At 37.4% G+C, this 16368-nt stretch overlaps 1 protein-coding gene across 6 annotated transcripts in view; it reads right to left on the reverse strand.

Annotated features, from left to right (window-relative positions):
- The window catches only part of BBS7 (Bardet-Biedl syndrome 7), a 54634-nt gene that overhangs the window by 3105 nt on the left and 35161 nt on the right, over window positions 1-16368 (reverse strand). For 5 of the 6 annotated variants that reach the window (XM_074040391.1, XM_074040390.1, XM_005555838.4 and 2 more), the window contains 5 exons: window positions 13569-13708; window positions 5521-5685; window positions 987-1096; window positions 766-869; window positions 509-632 (listed from right to left, as the gene is read on the reverse strand). In XM_074040391.1, coding sequence (XP_073896492.1) covers window positions 509-632; window positions 766-869; window positions 987-1096; window positions 5521-5685; window positions 13569-13708 — 643 coding nt within the window. Of the gene's footprint in view, window positions 1-508; window positions 633-765; window positions 870-986; window positions 1097-5520; window positions 5686-13568; window positions 13709-16368 lie in introns of those variants that run through there. The other variant, XR_012435049.1, reaches the window with a different exon arrangement.

The following is a 16368-nucleotide window of genomic DNA, read 5'->3' on the forward strand; positions in this document are numbered from 1 at the left end:
CTCCTTTACTCTGTTTCAAAACAATTTGTGAAACATTCAACTTCTCACCACCAAAGTAAGTTTGGAATTGTAAATTGACACAACACGAATACTGTATATCCTTTATTAAATTTTGCCTTAAAATTTTTAAATGCTGCATTTTTATATTTCATAATAGCAACAAAACATGACAAATATTTGTGTGAAATACAGTCTAAGCTCTAAAGGTTCATAGATTACATTCATTTTATACCAGGTTTGTTCATATATATAGATTAATTCATCACGGTATACTTATTTCTTAATATACTTGTATTTTATCAAGTAAGAGAATTAAATATTAAAAGTGGCTTGACAAAAGACAGAAATATCCTGTGCAATAAATTGGTTGTCAACTGATTCATGACTGGTTCATGAATCATGACTGATGTAATCTTTTTATCTTTCTGCCCAGCTTCTCTTATATGATCCTTGGGAAATAGCCAGTTGAAAAGAAATATGGCAAGGTATTCTAGAATGGTCCACTAACCATAGAGTCTTTCAAGATGTGCAGGTTGCTTTTTGTATTCTTCCTGTAGGTGATCTGCCTCTTCTAGAATACAGCGATATTCTGGTATCAAAAAGTTCATATTTCCCTCATGAATCTGCAATTCCTTATTTAAAATTAAAAACAGAAGCACCTTAATATTCAAAATTCAATCCAATGTAATGTTAAAGTAACGATAATTTTAGAAATCCTGTGACTTAAAATAATAATCACCAGTCCACGACAACACATGTACTTACTTTTAAAGCATCAATTAACTGCACTTTCTTAGCCAAAAGCAACTGGTACTCCAGCTTTGGGTGGATTAGCTTTAAAGTGTGTTGGACTGATACTTCATTTATCTCTAGAAGGAGGTGACCAGATGCAGTTAGATAAATCACTTTGATCAGAAACATTAATAATGTAACAACAACACAAAATAAACATCAGAAAGAATTATTAATTTTGTTTGTTTCTTTACCGTATGATATGTTGAGGTTAATTTTCCTTTTTGTAGCTTCTTTAGAAAGCACATCTTTTAGGATGGAGATAGTAGAAATGTTGTCAGATTTAAAAACTCCCTCTCCTTTTCTATAAAATTAATATATTTTTTAAAAGAATAGCTGTAGCAGGAAATTGTCCAGTACATATATATTTTATGATTAGTACTTAGTGTATAGATTTCATTTGACTGTAGATTTCTTTTGTATACATATATCATTAAAGCAAATTTAAACATGTAATCCTTTACTATTATATTAATTCAGCTTCTGAATATACTCGTAAAACTAAACAAAAGATATATGCCTCCTAAAGATGTGACAATTTGTATAAAAACTTCATTTAAAACAACTTTTACCTTCACTTTTCACTAATATTTCCAACAGCCAACCTCATATATATACATATATAAAATGCACTTAGAATTGCTTACTTACATAAGTGTGTTTTTCTTTCATGTAATCACACAAATTACAATGTGACTATATGCTTTATCCCTAAAAGAAATCTGATATCAAATATGTAAGAATGAAATCTGCTGTTTTTCATGCTCAGCATCCAATGCCACTGCTTATGGTCAGAGGACCGTTATTTTTCTTTTCTTTTTTTGAGACAGACTCTCATTCTGTTGCCAGGCTGGAATGCAGGGGCGCGATCTCGACTGACTGCAATCTCCACCTCCTGGGTTCAAGCGATTCTCCTGCCTCAGCCTCCCAAGTAGCTGGGATTACAGGCAGGCGCCACTACACCCAGCTAATTTTTTTGTATTTTTAGTAGCGATGGCATCTCACCATGTTGGCCAGGATGGTCTCGATCTCCAGAACTTGTGATCCGCCCGCCTTGGCCTCCCAAGTGCTGGGATTACAGGCATGAGCCACCACGCCCAGCCAAGATCGTTATTTTTCTTTAGGGTACCACTCCTCTTTCTCTTGCCCTCTTCAGTCCATATAGTTTCAGTGGCATTGGTCTCAATCTATTTATGGGACTTCAGGAGGAAGCATTGAGCAGTACATTCCATACCCCTGACCACAGTGGTTCATGGCTTGACAATGATACTCAATCCTGGGATTTTTACTGGAGCTAGTGGGCAAGAGAAGTTCTATAGCAGCTGAAAATATATACAACTGGATTCTAGGAACTGCTGGTGGCCATAACACTGCATGGTAAAGCCAAGAAAAGATAAAAGCAGAACTGAACATGGGATAAAATCTTGATGACATCAATTAAGCCACTGATCCAGTTGTGCATGAGGCAGATTACTGCTAGACTTTTGAGTTATGTGAGATGATAAATTTATTTTATTTGGTTAAGCTGCTTGCATTTGATTCCTTTTTACGATGACCAAGTTTCCTAATTAATATATATCATCTTTCATATAGTTAATGCCTTTTCATTTGGTTTTCACACACACACAAATGATGTATGCCAACTAGCTATATGCAAATGATAATTGCTTTGGTCTGGTGTAGTGGCTCATGCCTGTAATCCCAGCACTTTGGGAGGCCAAGGCAGGCAGATCACTTGAGGTCAGGAGTTCAAGACCTCATGTTGGCCATGGTGAGACCTGTCTCTACTGAAAATACAAAAATTAGCCAGGCGTGGTAGCACACTCCTAAAATTCCAGCTGCTCAGGAGGCTAAGTCATGAGAATCACTTGAGCCTGGGAGGAGGAGGTTGCAGTGAGCCAAGATTGCGACACTGCACTCCAGCCTGGGCTGATGAGTAAGACCCTGTCTCAAAACAAACAAACAAAAAAAGATATTTTTTTTTTTCTGGAAATGAATAATACACTTACTACTTTGATCTCAATTGTGTTTTAGAAATCATGACATTTCTATTAGTCTTTAATCTTAACAGATGATCTTTAGTAAACACATAGTGCCAGGTACTATAGAATGACTCAAATGGTTATCTTCTTTTAATCATCATAACAATTCAATAAAGTAAGTGCTATTATTTTCATTCTTCAGAAAAGAAAACTGAAGCTCAGAGAGTTAAGCAACCAGCTAGGGTCACATAGCTGGTAAGTCACAGAGCCAGGATTCAAATCTAAGTACATCTGCCTGCAAAGCACATACGTCTACACTACCTCCATACACATATATTTTATTCAGGCATCTGAAAAACATCTGTTGAGCATCTATTATGTGCAAAACTATGTTTTAGGTCCTTGGAGGCTACATACAAAAATATTTAAAATTAGACTGTCCACAAAAATAAAGTTTAACGCAGAGAAATAAGTTTATATAAAAATTATTAGGGGCCAGGCGTGGTGGCTCATGCCTGTAATCCCAGACTTTGGGAGGCCAAGGCAGGGAGATCATGAGGTCAAGAGATCGAGAACATCCTGGCCAACATGGTGAAACCCTATCTCTACTAAAAATACAAAAATTAGCTGGGCATGGTGGCACATGCCTGTAGTCCCAACTACTTGGGAGGCTGAGGCAGGAGAATCACTTGAACCCAGGAAGTGGAGGTTGCAGTGAGCCAAGATCGCGCCACGGCACTCCAGCCTGGTGACAGAGCGAGACTCTGTCTCAAAAAATATATAATAAAAAATAAAAAATAATTATATACTTTAAGCAGATAACAATAAATATCACAGACAAGTAAGAAAAAAATGCTATGGAAACAGAGAAGAGAATCAAGGAAGGCTTCAAAAATGTAGCTACTGCTGGGTACGGTAGCTTGCACCTATAATCCCAGCTACTGAGGAGGCTGAGGCAGGAGGATTACTTGAAGCCAGGAGTTTGAGACCAGCTTGGGCAACACAGTGTGACCCTGTTTCTTAAAAAAAAAAAAAAAAAGAAAAAGTAGCTATTAAGCTGGACCTTAAAGGATAAACAGTTTTGAATCTTAAGAAAAAATATTCAAAGCCACAGAATGATAAAGAGCAAAGGTGTGCTATTATAAAAGTATATAATATGCTAGGGGCATATTGAATTGTCTGCTATGATTAATGTGTGAGGTTCATTGTGGTACTTCAAAATGGGAGTAATTATTACAGGTTTAGACACAGATAAGCTTCCTTGGACGGTATAGTGAAAAACCTCCATAGAATGGATGTTAAAACCAATTAGATTTCTGAAGAGTTCTAAAAGGCTGAATTCCTGGTTCTAAAAGGCTGAATTCTGAGGTAAAATTATGTTTTTAGAACAATACTGTTATTATTTTAAAATAACAAGAGAAGCAAAAGGTATTCTACTTCTTGCTCCTGAGTTGAGAGAACTTAGGAGAATACCACAATTATATGCTTAGGGAAAGACCCTTAAGAGGCCAGAGAAAGAATAATGAGCTCTCTCCCAGACAACACAAAGCAAAACAAAAACAAAAACAAAAACACACACACACAGAAAACAAAAACAACCTACAGGCCAGGTGTGGTGGCTCACACCTATAATCCCAGCACTTTGGGAGGCCAAGGCAGGAGGATTGCTTGAGCTCAGGAGTTTGAGACCAGCTTGACCAACATGGTGAAACCCTGTCTCTACAGAAAATAAAAAAATCAGCTGGGCATGTTGGTGAATGCCTGTGGTCCCAGCTACTCAGGAGGCTGAGGTGGCTGGATCACTTGAGCCAAGATCATGCCACTGCACTCTAACCTGGGTGACAGAATGAGAGCCTGTCTCAAAACAAACAAAAGGAACAAACAAAAAACAACCTACAGATGTGAGAAAGAATGAAAAAGGAAAGACTCTGAAGAAGCAGGAGGATCCAAGCTCAATGGGTAGATGTAGAGAAATTAGCCTTGCCCAAGAAGTAGGCCATTTCACATTCAGAGACAGGTTAAAAAAAAAAAGGAAAAGTTTAGCTTCTACTATATTGAGAAGTTGAGAGGAATTACTGGAGCTTATAGAAGATGAGTTAGAGGTAATGGTGGAGGAGCGACGGGTGTAACTAGAAGCTTGAGAAGAGTGTAAAACAATATAATGACCTCCAAACTGTATCAGAATAGCTGCCAAAAGCCTGCATTTTCTAAGCCCTAAACTTCTAAGCCATGTTATATTTGTGCATGAAGAAATTCAACTGGAGTTTTTATTGGAATTAGGATAAATATTCAAATCAATTTGGGTAGGACTGTCATCTTTTACAATGTCTTCATATTGATGACTATAGAATATATTACTCCATTTAATCAAGTCATTTATGTCAATAAAATCTTACAGTTTTCGTCATGTAACTTCTACATATTTCTGATTAAGAATATGCCTACAGATTTTATCTGGCTATTTTGTTATTGTTATTGCTACTCTGAAAGGGTCTTTTAAAATAATTTATTTTCTCACTAGTTATTGTTATTGTTGGGAACTTAAGAAATGTATTGATCTTTGCATATACATCTTTACTCAATCGCTTTTCCAAACTTACTAATTTGATTTGTTTTTCAATAGATTATCTTGAACAGTATAGATTTTCAATCAGATTACTCACAAATAACTCCTAACTTACAGGAAAACTTAGAAGCTACATTTATATAAAATGACACTTGTGAACCAGTAATAAGTTTGATTTACCTGTAGATACTTTCAAGTTGTGTATCTAGAAAGGTGTTCTGAAAGTAAAATGTCACACATTCTCCTGCTGGAGGTTTTTCTGGAACTTCAGGCAGACAAAAAACCACCCAGGAGTGAACTTCAGCAAAACTGAACTGGCCTGTTAGAGTCAGTGTATTCATGGGTCTGTAATACAATAGTAGAGGCACATATTTATGTGTGGGAATACATGAAGGTATTATCTGTACACATTAATAAGCAGAATTTTGTAATATTTGTTAAATAAATATAAATGAAAACATTCAATTTTCTCAGATTAATCTTATACGTAAAATAAATGAACATTTCAATTTCATGAAAAAAATCGAACACTTACCTATACCTGCACCTGTGCTAAGTATCAGTTAACTGATATATGTAAACAGGTTTTATTCATTATAACATGTTTTCAAATAAAATTCCATTTATTTGGGAATATTTCATTTTTAAAAAGTTTATTTATTTTTTTTATTTTTATAGAGATGAGGTCTTACTATGTTGCCCAGGCTGGTCTCGAACTCTAGGGCTCAAGCAATCCACCTCCCTTGGCTTCCCAAAGTGCTCAGATTACAGGTGTGAGCCACCATGCCCAGCCCTCATTTTAAAAAAGCTTATCTAGTATTTCTACTACATAAACTACAAAACATACTTATACAAGAATCTCCTTAGGGAAATAATCAGTATAGTGTGAAGGCAAAGAATTGGGCTTTTGAGTAAGACAGGCATGGGTTGTTCCATTATTTACTAGCTCTGTGCCATTGGACAACTTACAGAATAATACCTTCTATCTTCCCGAAATATGGGATCATACTTTCTATCTTGCAAAAGCACACACTAAAGTAACATAAAAAAAACTGTAAAATAAATCAAATTTAAAATAAATCAGATGGATAATTATAAAGAGTTAAGAAAATGCAATTTATGAAATGAAAAGTTCAGACCAATCCTCTCATTTGCAGATGAAAAAACTAAAACCTAGAGACTAAATTAAATTATACCCCCAAAGTCAGACAGGAACAGATTGTAATCCAAGTCTCTTGATTACCAATTTGCTGTTCTTTCTAGCACACCATGCCGCCTCCATTAATACAACCTTGACTTTTAATGTTTTCCAAAAATCTTCGTTAGGAATAGTCTGCCTTACATCTTATTTAAATTATATATTTTAAATTATAGGCAGCAATACAAAGAACATGGGTTTTGGCTTAAATTCATAGCTTTAGTCCCTTTATGAGCAAGTTACTTACTTTTCTAAGCCTCCATTTCTCATTTATAAAATGGAGACATTATTACCTGTCTTGCTATAAGATTTAAATACTACATAAGCTCCCAGCATAATACATGGCACAAAGAAAGTAATCAGTAACTGTTCCTCTCTTTCCCTTCTCTTTAAGCCCATGTTCTGAAAAACTACAAAAAGGTGGATGCCTAAGTTGGCATGGAAAAAAAAGGCACTATCACAACCAATTGCTTTATCAGTATTCCCTAAGAAGAAATATAAAGGAAATATAATATTTGAGGCTAATACAATGAGGTCCTATTCACAGAGAACTATTATACTATCTAAAGGCTAAATGGGGGCGGGGGGGGGCGTGCCCAAGATGGCCAAATAGGAGCAGCTCCAGCCTCCAGCTCCCAGCATGAGCGACACAGAAGACGGGTGATTTCTGCATTTTCAACTGAGGTACCGGGTTCATCTCACTGGGGCGTGTCGGACAGTTGGCGCTGGTCCACAAGTGCAGCCTGACCAGTGAGAGCTGAAGCAGGGAGAGGCATCGCCTCACCTGGGAAGTGCAAGGGGGAAGGGAATTCCTTTTCCTAGCCAAAGGATATTGAGACACACAACACCTGGAAAATTGAGTAACTCCCACCCTAATACTGAGCTTTACCAAGGGTCTTAGCAAACGGCACACCAGGATATTATATCCCACACCTGGCCCAGAGGGTCCCACGCCCATGGAGCCTCTCTCATTGCTAGCACAGCAGTCTGAGATCTAACTGCAAGGTGGCAGCGAGGCTGGGGGAGGGGTGCCCGCCATTGCTGAGGCTTAAGTAGGTAAGCAAAGCTGCCGGGAAGCTTGAATTGGGTGGAGCCCACCACAGCTCAAGGATGCCAGCCTGCCTCTGTAGAATCCTCTTCTGGGGACAGGGCATAGCTAAACAAAAAGCAGCAGAAACCTCGGCAGAGGTAAATGGCCCTCACTGACAACTTTGAAGAGAGCAGTGGATCTCTCAGCACGGAGGTTGAGATCTGAGAGTGGACAGACTGCCTGCTCAAGTGGGTCCCTGACCCCTGAGTAGCCTAACTGGGAGACATCCCCCACTAGGTGCAGACCGACACCTCACACCTCACACGGCAGGGTACACCCCTGAGACAAAGCTTCCAGAGCAAGAATCAGACAGCAACACTCGCTGCTCAGCAAGATTCTATCTTCTGCAGCCTCCACTGCTGATACCCAGGCAAACAGGGTCTGGAGTGGACCTCAAGCAAACTCCAACAGACCTACAGCTGAGGGTCCTGACTGTTAGAAGGAAAACTAACAAACAGAAAGGACACCCACACCAAAACCCCATCAGTATGTCACCATCATCAAAGAGCAAAGGCAGATAAAACCACAAAGATGGGGAAAAAGCAGGGCAGAAAAGCTGGAAATTCAAAAAATCAGAGTGCATCTCCCCCTCCAAAGGAATGCAGCTCATCGCCAGCAACGGAACAAAGCTGGACGGAGAATGACTTTGATGAGTCGAGAGAAGAAGGCTTCAGTCGATCAAACTTCTCAGAGCTAAAGGAAGAATTACGTAACCAGCGCAAAGAAACTAAAAACCTTGAAAAATGAATGGATGAATGGATAACTAGAATAATCAATGCAAAGAAGACCTTAAAAGAACTGATAGAGATGAAAACCATAACACAAGAACTATGTGACAAATGCACAAGCTTCAGTAACTGACTCGATCAACTGGAAGAAAGAGTATCAGTGATTGAAGATCAAATGAATGAAATGAAGCAAGAAGAGAAGTGTAGAGAAAAAAGAGTACAAAGAAATGAACAAAGCCTCCAAGAAATATGGGATTATGTGAAAAGACTAAATCTACATCTGATTGGTGTGCCTGAAAGTGAGGGGGAAAATGGAACCAAGTTGGAAAACACTCTGCAGGATATCATCCAGGAGAATTTCCCCAATCTAGTGAGGCAGGCCAACATTCAAATTCAGGAAATACAGAGAACGCCACAAAGATACTCCTCAAGAAGAGCAACTCCAAGACACATAATTGTCAGATTCACCAAAGTTGAAATTAAGGAAAAAATGTTAAGGGCAGCCACAGAGAAAGGTCGGGTTACACACAAAGGAAAGCCCATTGGACTAATAGCAGATCTCTCGGCAGAAACTCTACAAGCCAGAAGAGAGTGGGGGCCAATATTCAACATTCTTAAAGAAAAGAATTTTCAAACCAGAATTTCATATCCAGCCAAACTAAGTTTCATAAGTGAATGAGAAATAAAATTCTTTACAGACAGGCAAATGCTTAGAGATTCTGTCACCACCAGGCCTGCCCTACAAGAGATCCTGAAGGAAGCACTAAACATGGAAAGGAACAACCAGTACCAGCCATTGCAAAAACATGTCAAAATGTAAAGTCCATCGATGCTAGGAAGAAACTGCATCAATTTGCGAGCAAAATAACCAGCTAAAATCATAATGACAGGATCAAATTCACACATAACAATATTAATCTTCAATGTAAATGGACTAAATGGTCCAATTAAAAGACACAGACTGGCAAATTGGATGAAGAGTCAAGACCCATCAGTTTGCTGTATTCAGGAGACCCATCTCACATGCAGAGACACACATAGGCTCAAAATAAAGGGATGGAGGAAGATCTACCAAGCAAATGGAAAACAAAAAAAAGCAGGGTTGCAATACTAGTCTCTGATAAAACAGACTTTAAACCATCAAAGATCAAAAGAGACAAAGAAGGCCATTACATAATGGTAAAGGGATCAATTCAACAGGAAGAGCTAACTATCCTAAATATATATGCACCCAATACAGGAGCACCCAGATTCATCAAGCAAGTCCTTAGAGACTTACAAAGAGACTTAGACTCCTATACAATAATAATGGGAGACTTCAACACCCCCACTGTCAACATTAGACAGATCAATGGGACAGAAAGTTAACAAGGATATCCAGGAATTGAACTCAACTCTGCACCAAGCAGACCTAATAGACATCTACAGAACTCTCTACCCCAAATCAACAGAATATACATTCATCTCAGCACCACATCACACTTATTCCAAAATTGACCACATAATTGGAAGTAAACCACTCCTCAGCAAATGTAAAAGAACAGAAATCATAACAAAATGTCTCTCAGACCACAGTGCAATCAAATTAGAACTCAGGACTAAGAAAATCAAACAAAACCGCTCAACTACATGGAAACTGAACAATCTTGCTCCTGAATGACTACTGGGTTCAGAACGAAATGAAGGCAGAAATAAAGATGTTCTTTGAAACCAATGAGAACAAAGATACAACACACCAGAATCTCTGGGACACATGTTAAGCAGTGTGTAGAGGGAAATTTACAGCACTAAATGCCCACAAGAGAAAGCAGAAAAGATCTAAAATTGACACTCTAACATCACAATTAAAAGAACTAGAGAAGCAAGAGCAAACATATTCAAAAGCTAGCAGAAGGCAAGAAATAACTGAGATCAGAGCAGAACTGAAGGAGATAGAGACACAAAAAACCCTCCAAAAAAATCAATGAATCCAGGAGCTGGTTTTTTGAAAAGATCAACAAAATTGATAGACCGCTATCAAGACTAATAAAGAAAAGAGAGAAGAATCAAATAGATACAATAAAAAATGATAAAGGCGATATCACCGCTGACCCCACAGAAATACAAACTACCATCAGAGAATACTATAAACACCACTACGTGAATAAACTAGAAAACCTAGAAGAAATGGATAAATTCCTGGACACTTACACTCTCCCAACACTAAACCAGGAAGAAGTTGAATCCCTGAATAGACCAATAGCAGGCTCTGAAATTGAGGCAATAATTAATAGCCTACCAACCAAAAAAAGTCCAAGACCAGACAGATTCACAGCCAAATTCTACCAGAGGTACAAGGAGGAGTTGGTACCATTCCTTCTGAACCTATTCCAATCAATAGAAAAAGAGGGAATCCTCCCTAACTCATTTTACAAGGCCAACATCATCCTGATACCAAAGGCTGACAGAGATACAACAAAAAAAAAGAATTTTAGACCAATATCCCTGATGAACATCGATGCAAAAATCCTCAATAAAATACTGGCAAACCGAATCCAGCAGTACATCAAAAAGCTTATCCACCATGATCAAGTGGGCTTCATCCCTGGGATGCAAGGCTGGTTCAACATTCGCAAATCAATAAACGTAATCCAGCATATAAACAGAACCAAAGACAAAAACAACATGATTATCTCAAGAGATGCAGAAAAAGCCTTTGACAAAATTCAACAGCCCTTCATGCTAAAAATTCTCAATAAATTCGGTATTGATGCAACGTATCTCAAAATAATAAGAGCTATTTATGACAAACCCACAGCCAATATCATACTGAATGGGCAAAAACTGGAAGCATTCCCTTCAAAAACTGGCACAAGACAGGGATGTCCTCTCTCACAACTCCTATTCAAAATAGTGTTGGAAGTTCTGGCTGGGGCAATCAGGCAAGAGAAAGAAATCAAGGGTATTCAGTTAGGAAAAGAAGAAGTCAAATTGTCCCTGTTTGCAGATGACATGATTGTATATTTAGAAAACCCCATTGTCTCAGCCCAAAATCTCCTTAAGCTGACAAGCAACTTCAGCAAAGTCTCAGGATACAAAATCAATGTGCAAAAATCACAAGCATTCTTATACACCAGTAACAGACAAACAGAGAGCCAAATCATGAATGAACTCCCATTCACAATAGCTTCAAAGAGAATAAAATACCTAGAAATCCAACTTACAAGGGATGTAAAGGACCTCTTCAAGGAGAACTACAAACCACTGCTCAGTGAAATAAAAGAGGACACAAACAAATGGAAGAACATACCATGCTCATGGATAGGAAGAATCAATATTGTGAAAATGGCCATACTGCCCAAGGTAATTTATAGATTCAATACCATCCCCATTAAGCTACCAATGACTTTCTTCACAGAATTGGAAAAAACTGCTTTACAGTTCACATGGAACCAAAAAAGAGCCCGCATCTCCAAGACAATCCTAAGCCAAAAGAACAAAGCTGGAGGCATCATGCTACCTGACTTCAAACTATACTACAAGGATACAGTAACCAAAACAGCATGGTACTGGTACCAAAACAGAGATATAGACCAATGGAACAGAACAGAGCCCTCAGAAATAATACCACACATCTACAGCCATCTGATCTTTGATAAACCTGACAAAAACAAGAAATGGGGAAAGGATTCCCTATTTAATAAACGGTGCTGCGAAAATTGGCTAGCCATGAGTAGAAAGCTGAAACTGGATCCTTTCCTTACTCCTTATATGAAAATTAATTCAAGATGGATTAGAGACTTAAATGTTAGACCTAAAACCATAAAAACCCTAGAAGAAAACCTAGGGAATACCATTCAGGACATAGGCATGGGCAAGGACTTCATGTCTAAAACACCAAGAGCAACGGCAACAAAAGCCAAAACTGACAAATGGGATCTAATTAAACTAAAGAGCTTCTGCACAGCAAAAGAAACTACCATCAGAGTGAACAGGCAACCTACAGAATGGGAGAAAATTTTTGCAATCTACTTGTCTGACAAAGGACTAATATCCAGAACCTATAAAGAACTCAATCAAATTTACAAGAAAAAAACAAACAACCCCATCAAAAAGTGGGCAAACGATATGAACAGACAGTTCTCAAAAGAAGACATTCATACAGCCAACAGACACATGAAAAAATGCTCATCATCACTCGCCATCAGAGAAATGCAAATCAAAACCACAATGAGATACCATCTCACACCAGTTAGAATGGCAATCATTAAAAAATCAGGAAACAACAGGTGCTGGAAAGGATGTGGAGAAATAGGAACACTTTTACACTGTTTGTGGGACTGTAAACTAGTTCAACCATTGTGGAAAACAGTGTGGCGATTCCACAAGGATCTGGAACTAGAAATACCATTTGACCCAGCCATCCCATTACTGGGGATATACCCAAAGGATTATAGGTCATGCTGCTATAAAGACACATGCACACGTATGTTTATTGCGGCACTATTCACAATAGCAAAGACATGGAATCAACCCAAAGGTCCATCAGTGACAGACTGGATTAAGAAAATGTGGCACATATACACCATGGAATACTATGCAGCCATAAAAAAGGATGAGTTCATGTCCTTTGTAGGGACATGGATGCAGCTGGAAACCATCATTCTCAGCAAACTATCGCAAGAACAGAAAACCAAATACCGCATGTTCTCACTCACAGGTGGGAATTGAACAATGAGATCACTTGGACACAGGAAGGGTGTCATCACACACAGGGTCCTATTGTGGGGAGGGGGGAGGGGGGAGGGAGAGCATTAGGAGATATACCTAATGTAAATGACGAGTTAATGGGTACAGCACACCAACATGGTACATGTATACATATGTAACAAACCTGCACATTGTGCACATGTACCCTAGAACTTAAAGTATAATAATAAAAAAAAGGTTAAACAGTATTTGCTCTCACATTAAGTATCTGAGAAAGAGAACTGCTATTCCAATAATCCCAGAATAGTAATATACGAGAAAGATGGAAAAGTACAACTCAAACTAGCCTGTAAAATAAAACAAATAATCTTATATTTATTAGAAATATTAAATCTATAATATTTAAACTATTTAATTTTTAAAAGTAGAACTTGCTAACAGAATTTACACTATAAAAATAAAAAACAGGTCTATTTGAATTGTGTAATATCCTAAAAAGAAATTGCTCTCTCCTTTGTCCTACCTGTCATGATCAATAAAGTGAGTTCTTTGATGGAGTGAAAGAGGTTTGATGTGGTATTGGCGGACCTGACAGGTTTTGGGTTGAATTCTTGGAGTCACATATGCTTGTAGTGTGCCATACTGGCCTTCAATTGAGCGAATCTGATTCAACAGAAAAAAGAAAACAAAATAGAATATTTAGCAGCAAAACATATCTTTAAAACGTTCAACACAAGTTATCAAGTACTTAAAATTTACTAAGATGTGAAGACCTAATTTAAGAGGAGTTGGAAAGCTGTCTAGCTTCTTTCTCCTGTCCCACTCTGTTCCAATTCACGGGACAGATTGTAGTACCTCTTGTACTACACAAAGGTAATTTCTCTAATCTAATTAATACTTTAACTCATACTTTTCATGGCATGAGGGGGAAAACATCAAAATTTGACCTAAGTGGGAAACATTAAAAAGTTTAAGTAAGATGTTTTGCAAATGTTGCCCTGTGAATATTGCTGACAAGGAAGAGGATAAAAAAACATAATAAGTAAAACTATAGAAGGAAAACAAAAAATAGATCTGATAAACCTATATTTTGGTGTTAAGTTTTAAAGAGTAATAAGCTCATATTGGCAGAGATTTTTTTCCACAAGAAAAAGAGCTTTAATATAGAACATAATAATTTTATATGAAAAAGTATTTTGTAATAATCAGCATAACAATTAATATTCCTTATTTACAAATTCAAACAATAAAGAAAAATCTGGACAAACATGTAAGTCACCTGAAATCCTCCCACCCCAGACGATCATTATTACTACTTTGGTAGTTATGCTTTTATATGTCTCTCCATGTACAGGTACAAAAAAAGAGTATTTAGCACATAGCTGTTATTATAAAAATCTATTGACAGAAAAAATGTTTCAAATAACTTAATTATTGACATTCTGTGAAAATAGAGATGCATACCTATAATCTAATTATGGCATATTTGAACTGGAAATTCTTTTGGGCTATTTTGAATATAACTGGCTGGAAATCCTGAGAATTCAACATACTTAACAGGAAATAGTAATTCACTGAGCTGGGAAGATCTAATTTAAAAGAAGGGCCTAATTTAATATATCATTTCACATGACTAAGTCTATTGGATATCCTACACATCTTTGCTTTCATTTCTAATGTTCACATTTTCCCCCTTATCTCTGCCTCTCCTATCACCACCACCTTGCTGCTCCTCCCATCCCACTTATGCCTTCCCATATTATATAACTGGCTATATCAGACAGGTGTGTTTCTTTTCATACATTTATTCATACTTATATTAATATAAATAAAAATATATTCAAATTATATGGAGAGATTTTATCCGCATTTTGTGTGTTTTATGAAATTCCCTCCATGTTAATCTGTATAAATCAACTCATTCTTTATAGTAGCTGTGTAATATTCCAAGATATGGATAAATAGTTATTAATTCAACCATTCAATCATTAATGAGTATTCACCTTGGTTCTACTTTTCTGCTTCTACAAGCAATGCTGCAATTAATTATATTCATGTCTGTATGTATATTACTGTTATTTTATTGCTATTAACAGATTTCCCCAAAGGAGCTAATATCTGTTTTCCAAAGTGGTTGTAACAACTTTCCACGAGCTGTGACTGACAGTGTCATTTTCTTCATCCCCGTCCCCAGTGATGTTGTTCTTTAACTATTAATTTTTTGCCATTCTGCTAGATAAAAGAAACTGCTTTTTGTTATTTTAATTTGAATTTCTCTGGCTAAAGATGAGGTAGAATGTTTTTGTTTGTTAGCTATTTTGATTCCCTCTTCTGTGTTTTGGGTTTTTTGCTTGTTTGTTTGTTTTTGAGATAGAGTCTCACACCATTGCCCAGGCTGGAGTACAGTGGCACAATCTCAGCTCACTGCAACCTCCATCTCCTGGGTTCAAGCGATTCTCATGCCTCGGCCTCCCAAGTAGCTGGGATTACAGGTGCGTAATCCCAGCTAACTTTTTTGTTTTTGTTTTTTTTGTAGTAGAGACAGGGTTTCACCATGTTGGCCAGGCTGTTCTTGAACTCCTGACCTCAAGTGATCTGCCCGCCTTGGCCTCCCAAAGTGCTGAGATTACAGGTGTGAGCCACTGTGCCCAATCTTCTCTTCTGTGACTTGCCTGTCCATATCCTTTGCCTATTTTCCTTACTTGGTGGTTTTTATTGTAACAATAGGCTGTTTATACGTTATCGACAATTACTATTAGACAATTAAGTCTTCTTTCTTTAAATAAGTAGGTACTTAATTCATCTGAATTTATTTTTTATATATGGCATAAGATAACAATTCATTTGATTTTCTTCTAGATGGATGCTAGTTGTGTCAACAGTAATTTTTAAACAGAAATAGTGATTTAATAGAAGTGTTCCCTTCTATTAAAATAGAAATGTCATGCACTAAATTCCCATAAATGTGAAATATATTCTGGGTTCTATTTCTAGATTATTCTGTTGTATGGCCTATATATTTAGGCTTGGAAATATCCTCCATTATTTTTATTATGGTATGTTTTATCATATGGCAAAGCAAGTTACACCTTACTTTTCTTCTTTTTCATAATTTTCTTGGCTCTTTTCAGGCATTTTGTCTTTCTTCTACACTTTAAAATTATTATGTCCAACTAAAAAAAGGGGAACATGGCTGGGTGTGGTGGCTCACACCTGTAATCCCAGCACTTTGGGAGGCCGAGGTGGGTGGATCAACTGAGGTCAGGAGTTCGAGACCAACCTGTCCAACATGGTGAAACCCTGTCTCTACTAAAATACAAAAA

Source organism: Macaca fascicularis, chromosome 5 (genome assembly GCF_037993035.2).
Source record: "Macaca fascicularis isolate 582-1 chromosome 5, T2T-MFA8v1.1".
Lineage (NCBI taxonomy): Eukaryota > Metazoa > Chordata > Mammalia > Primates > Cercopithecidae > Macaca > Macaca fascicularis.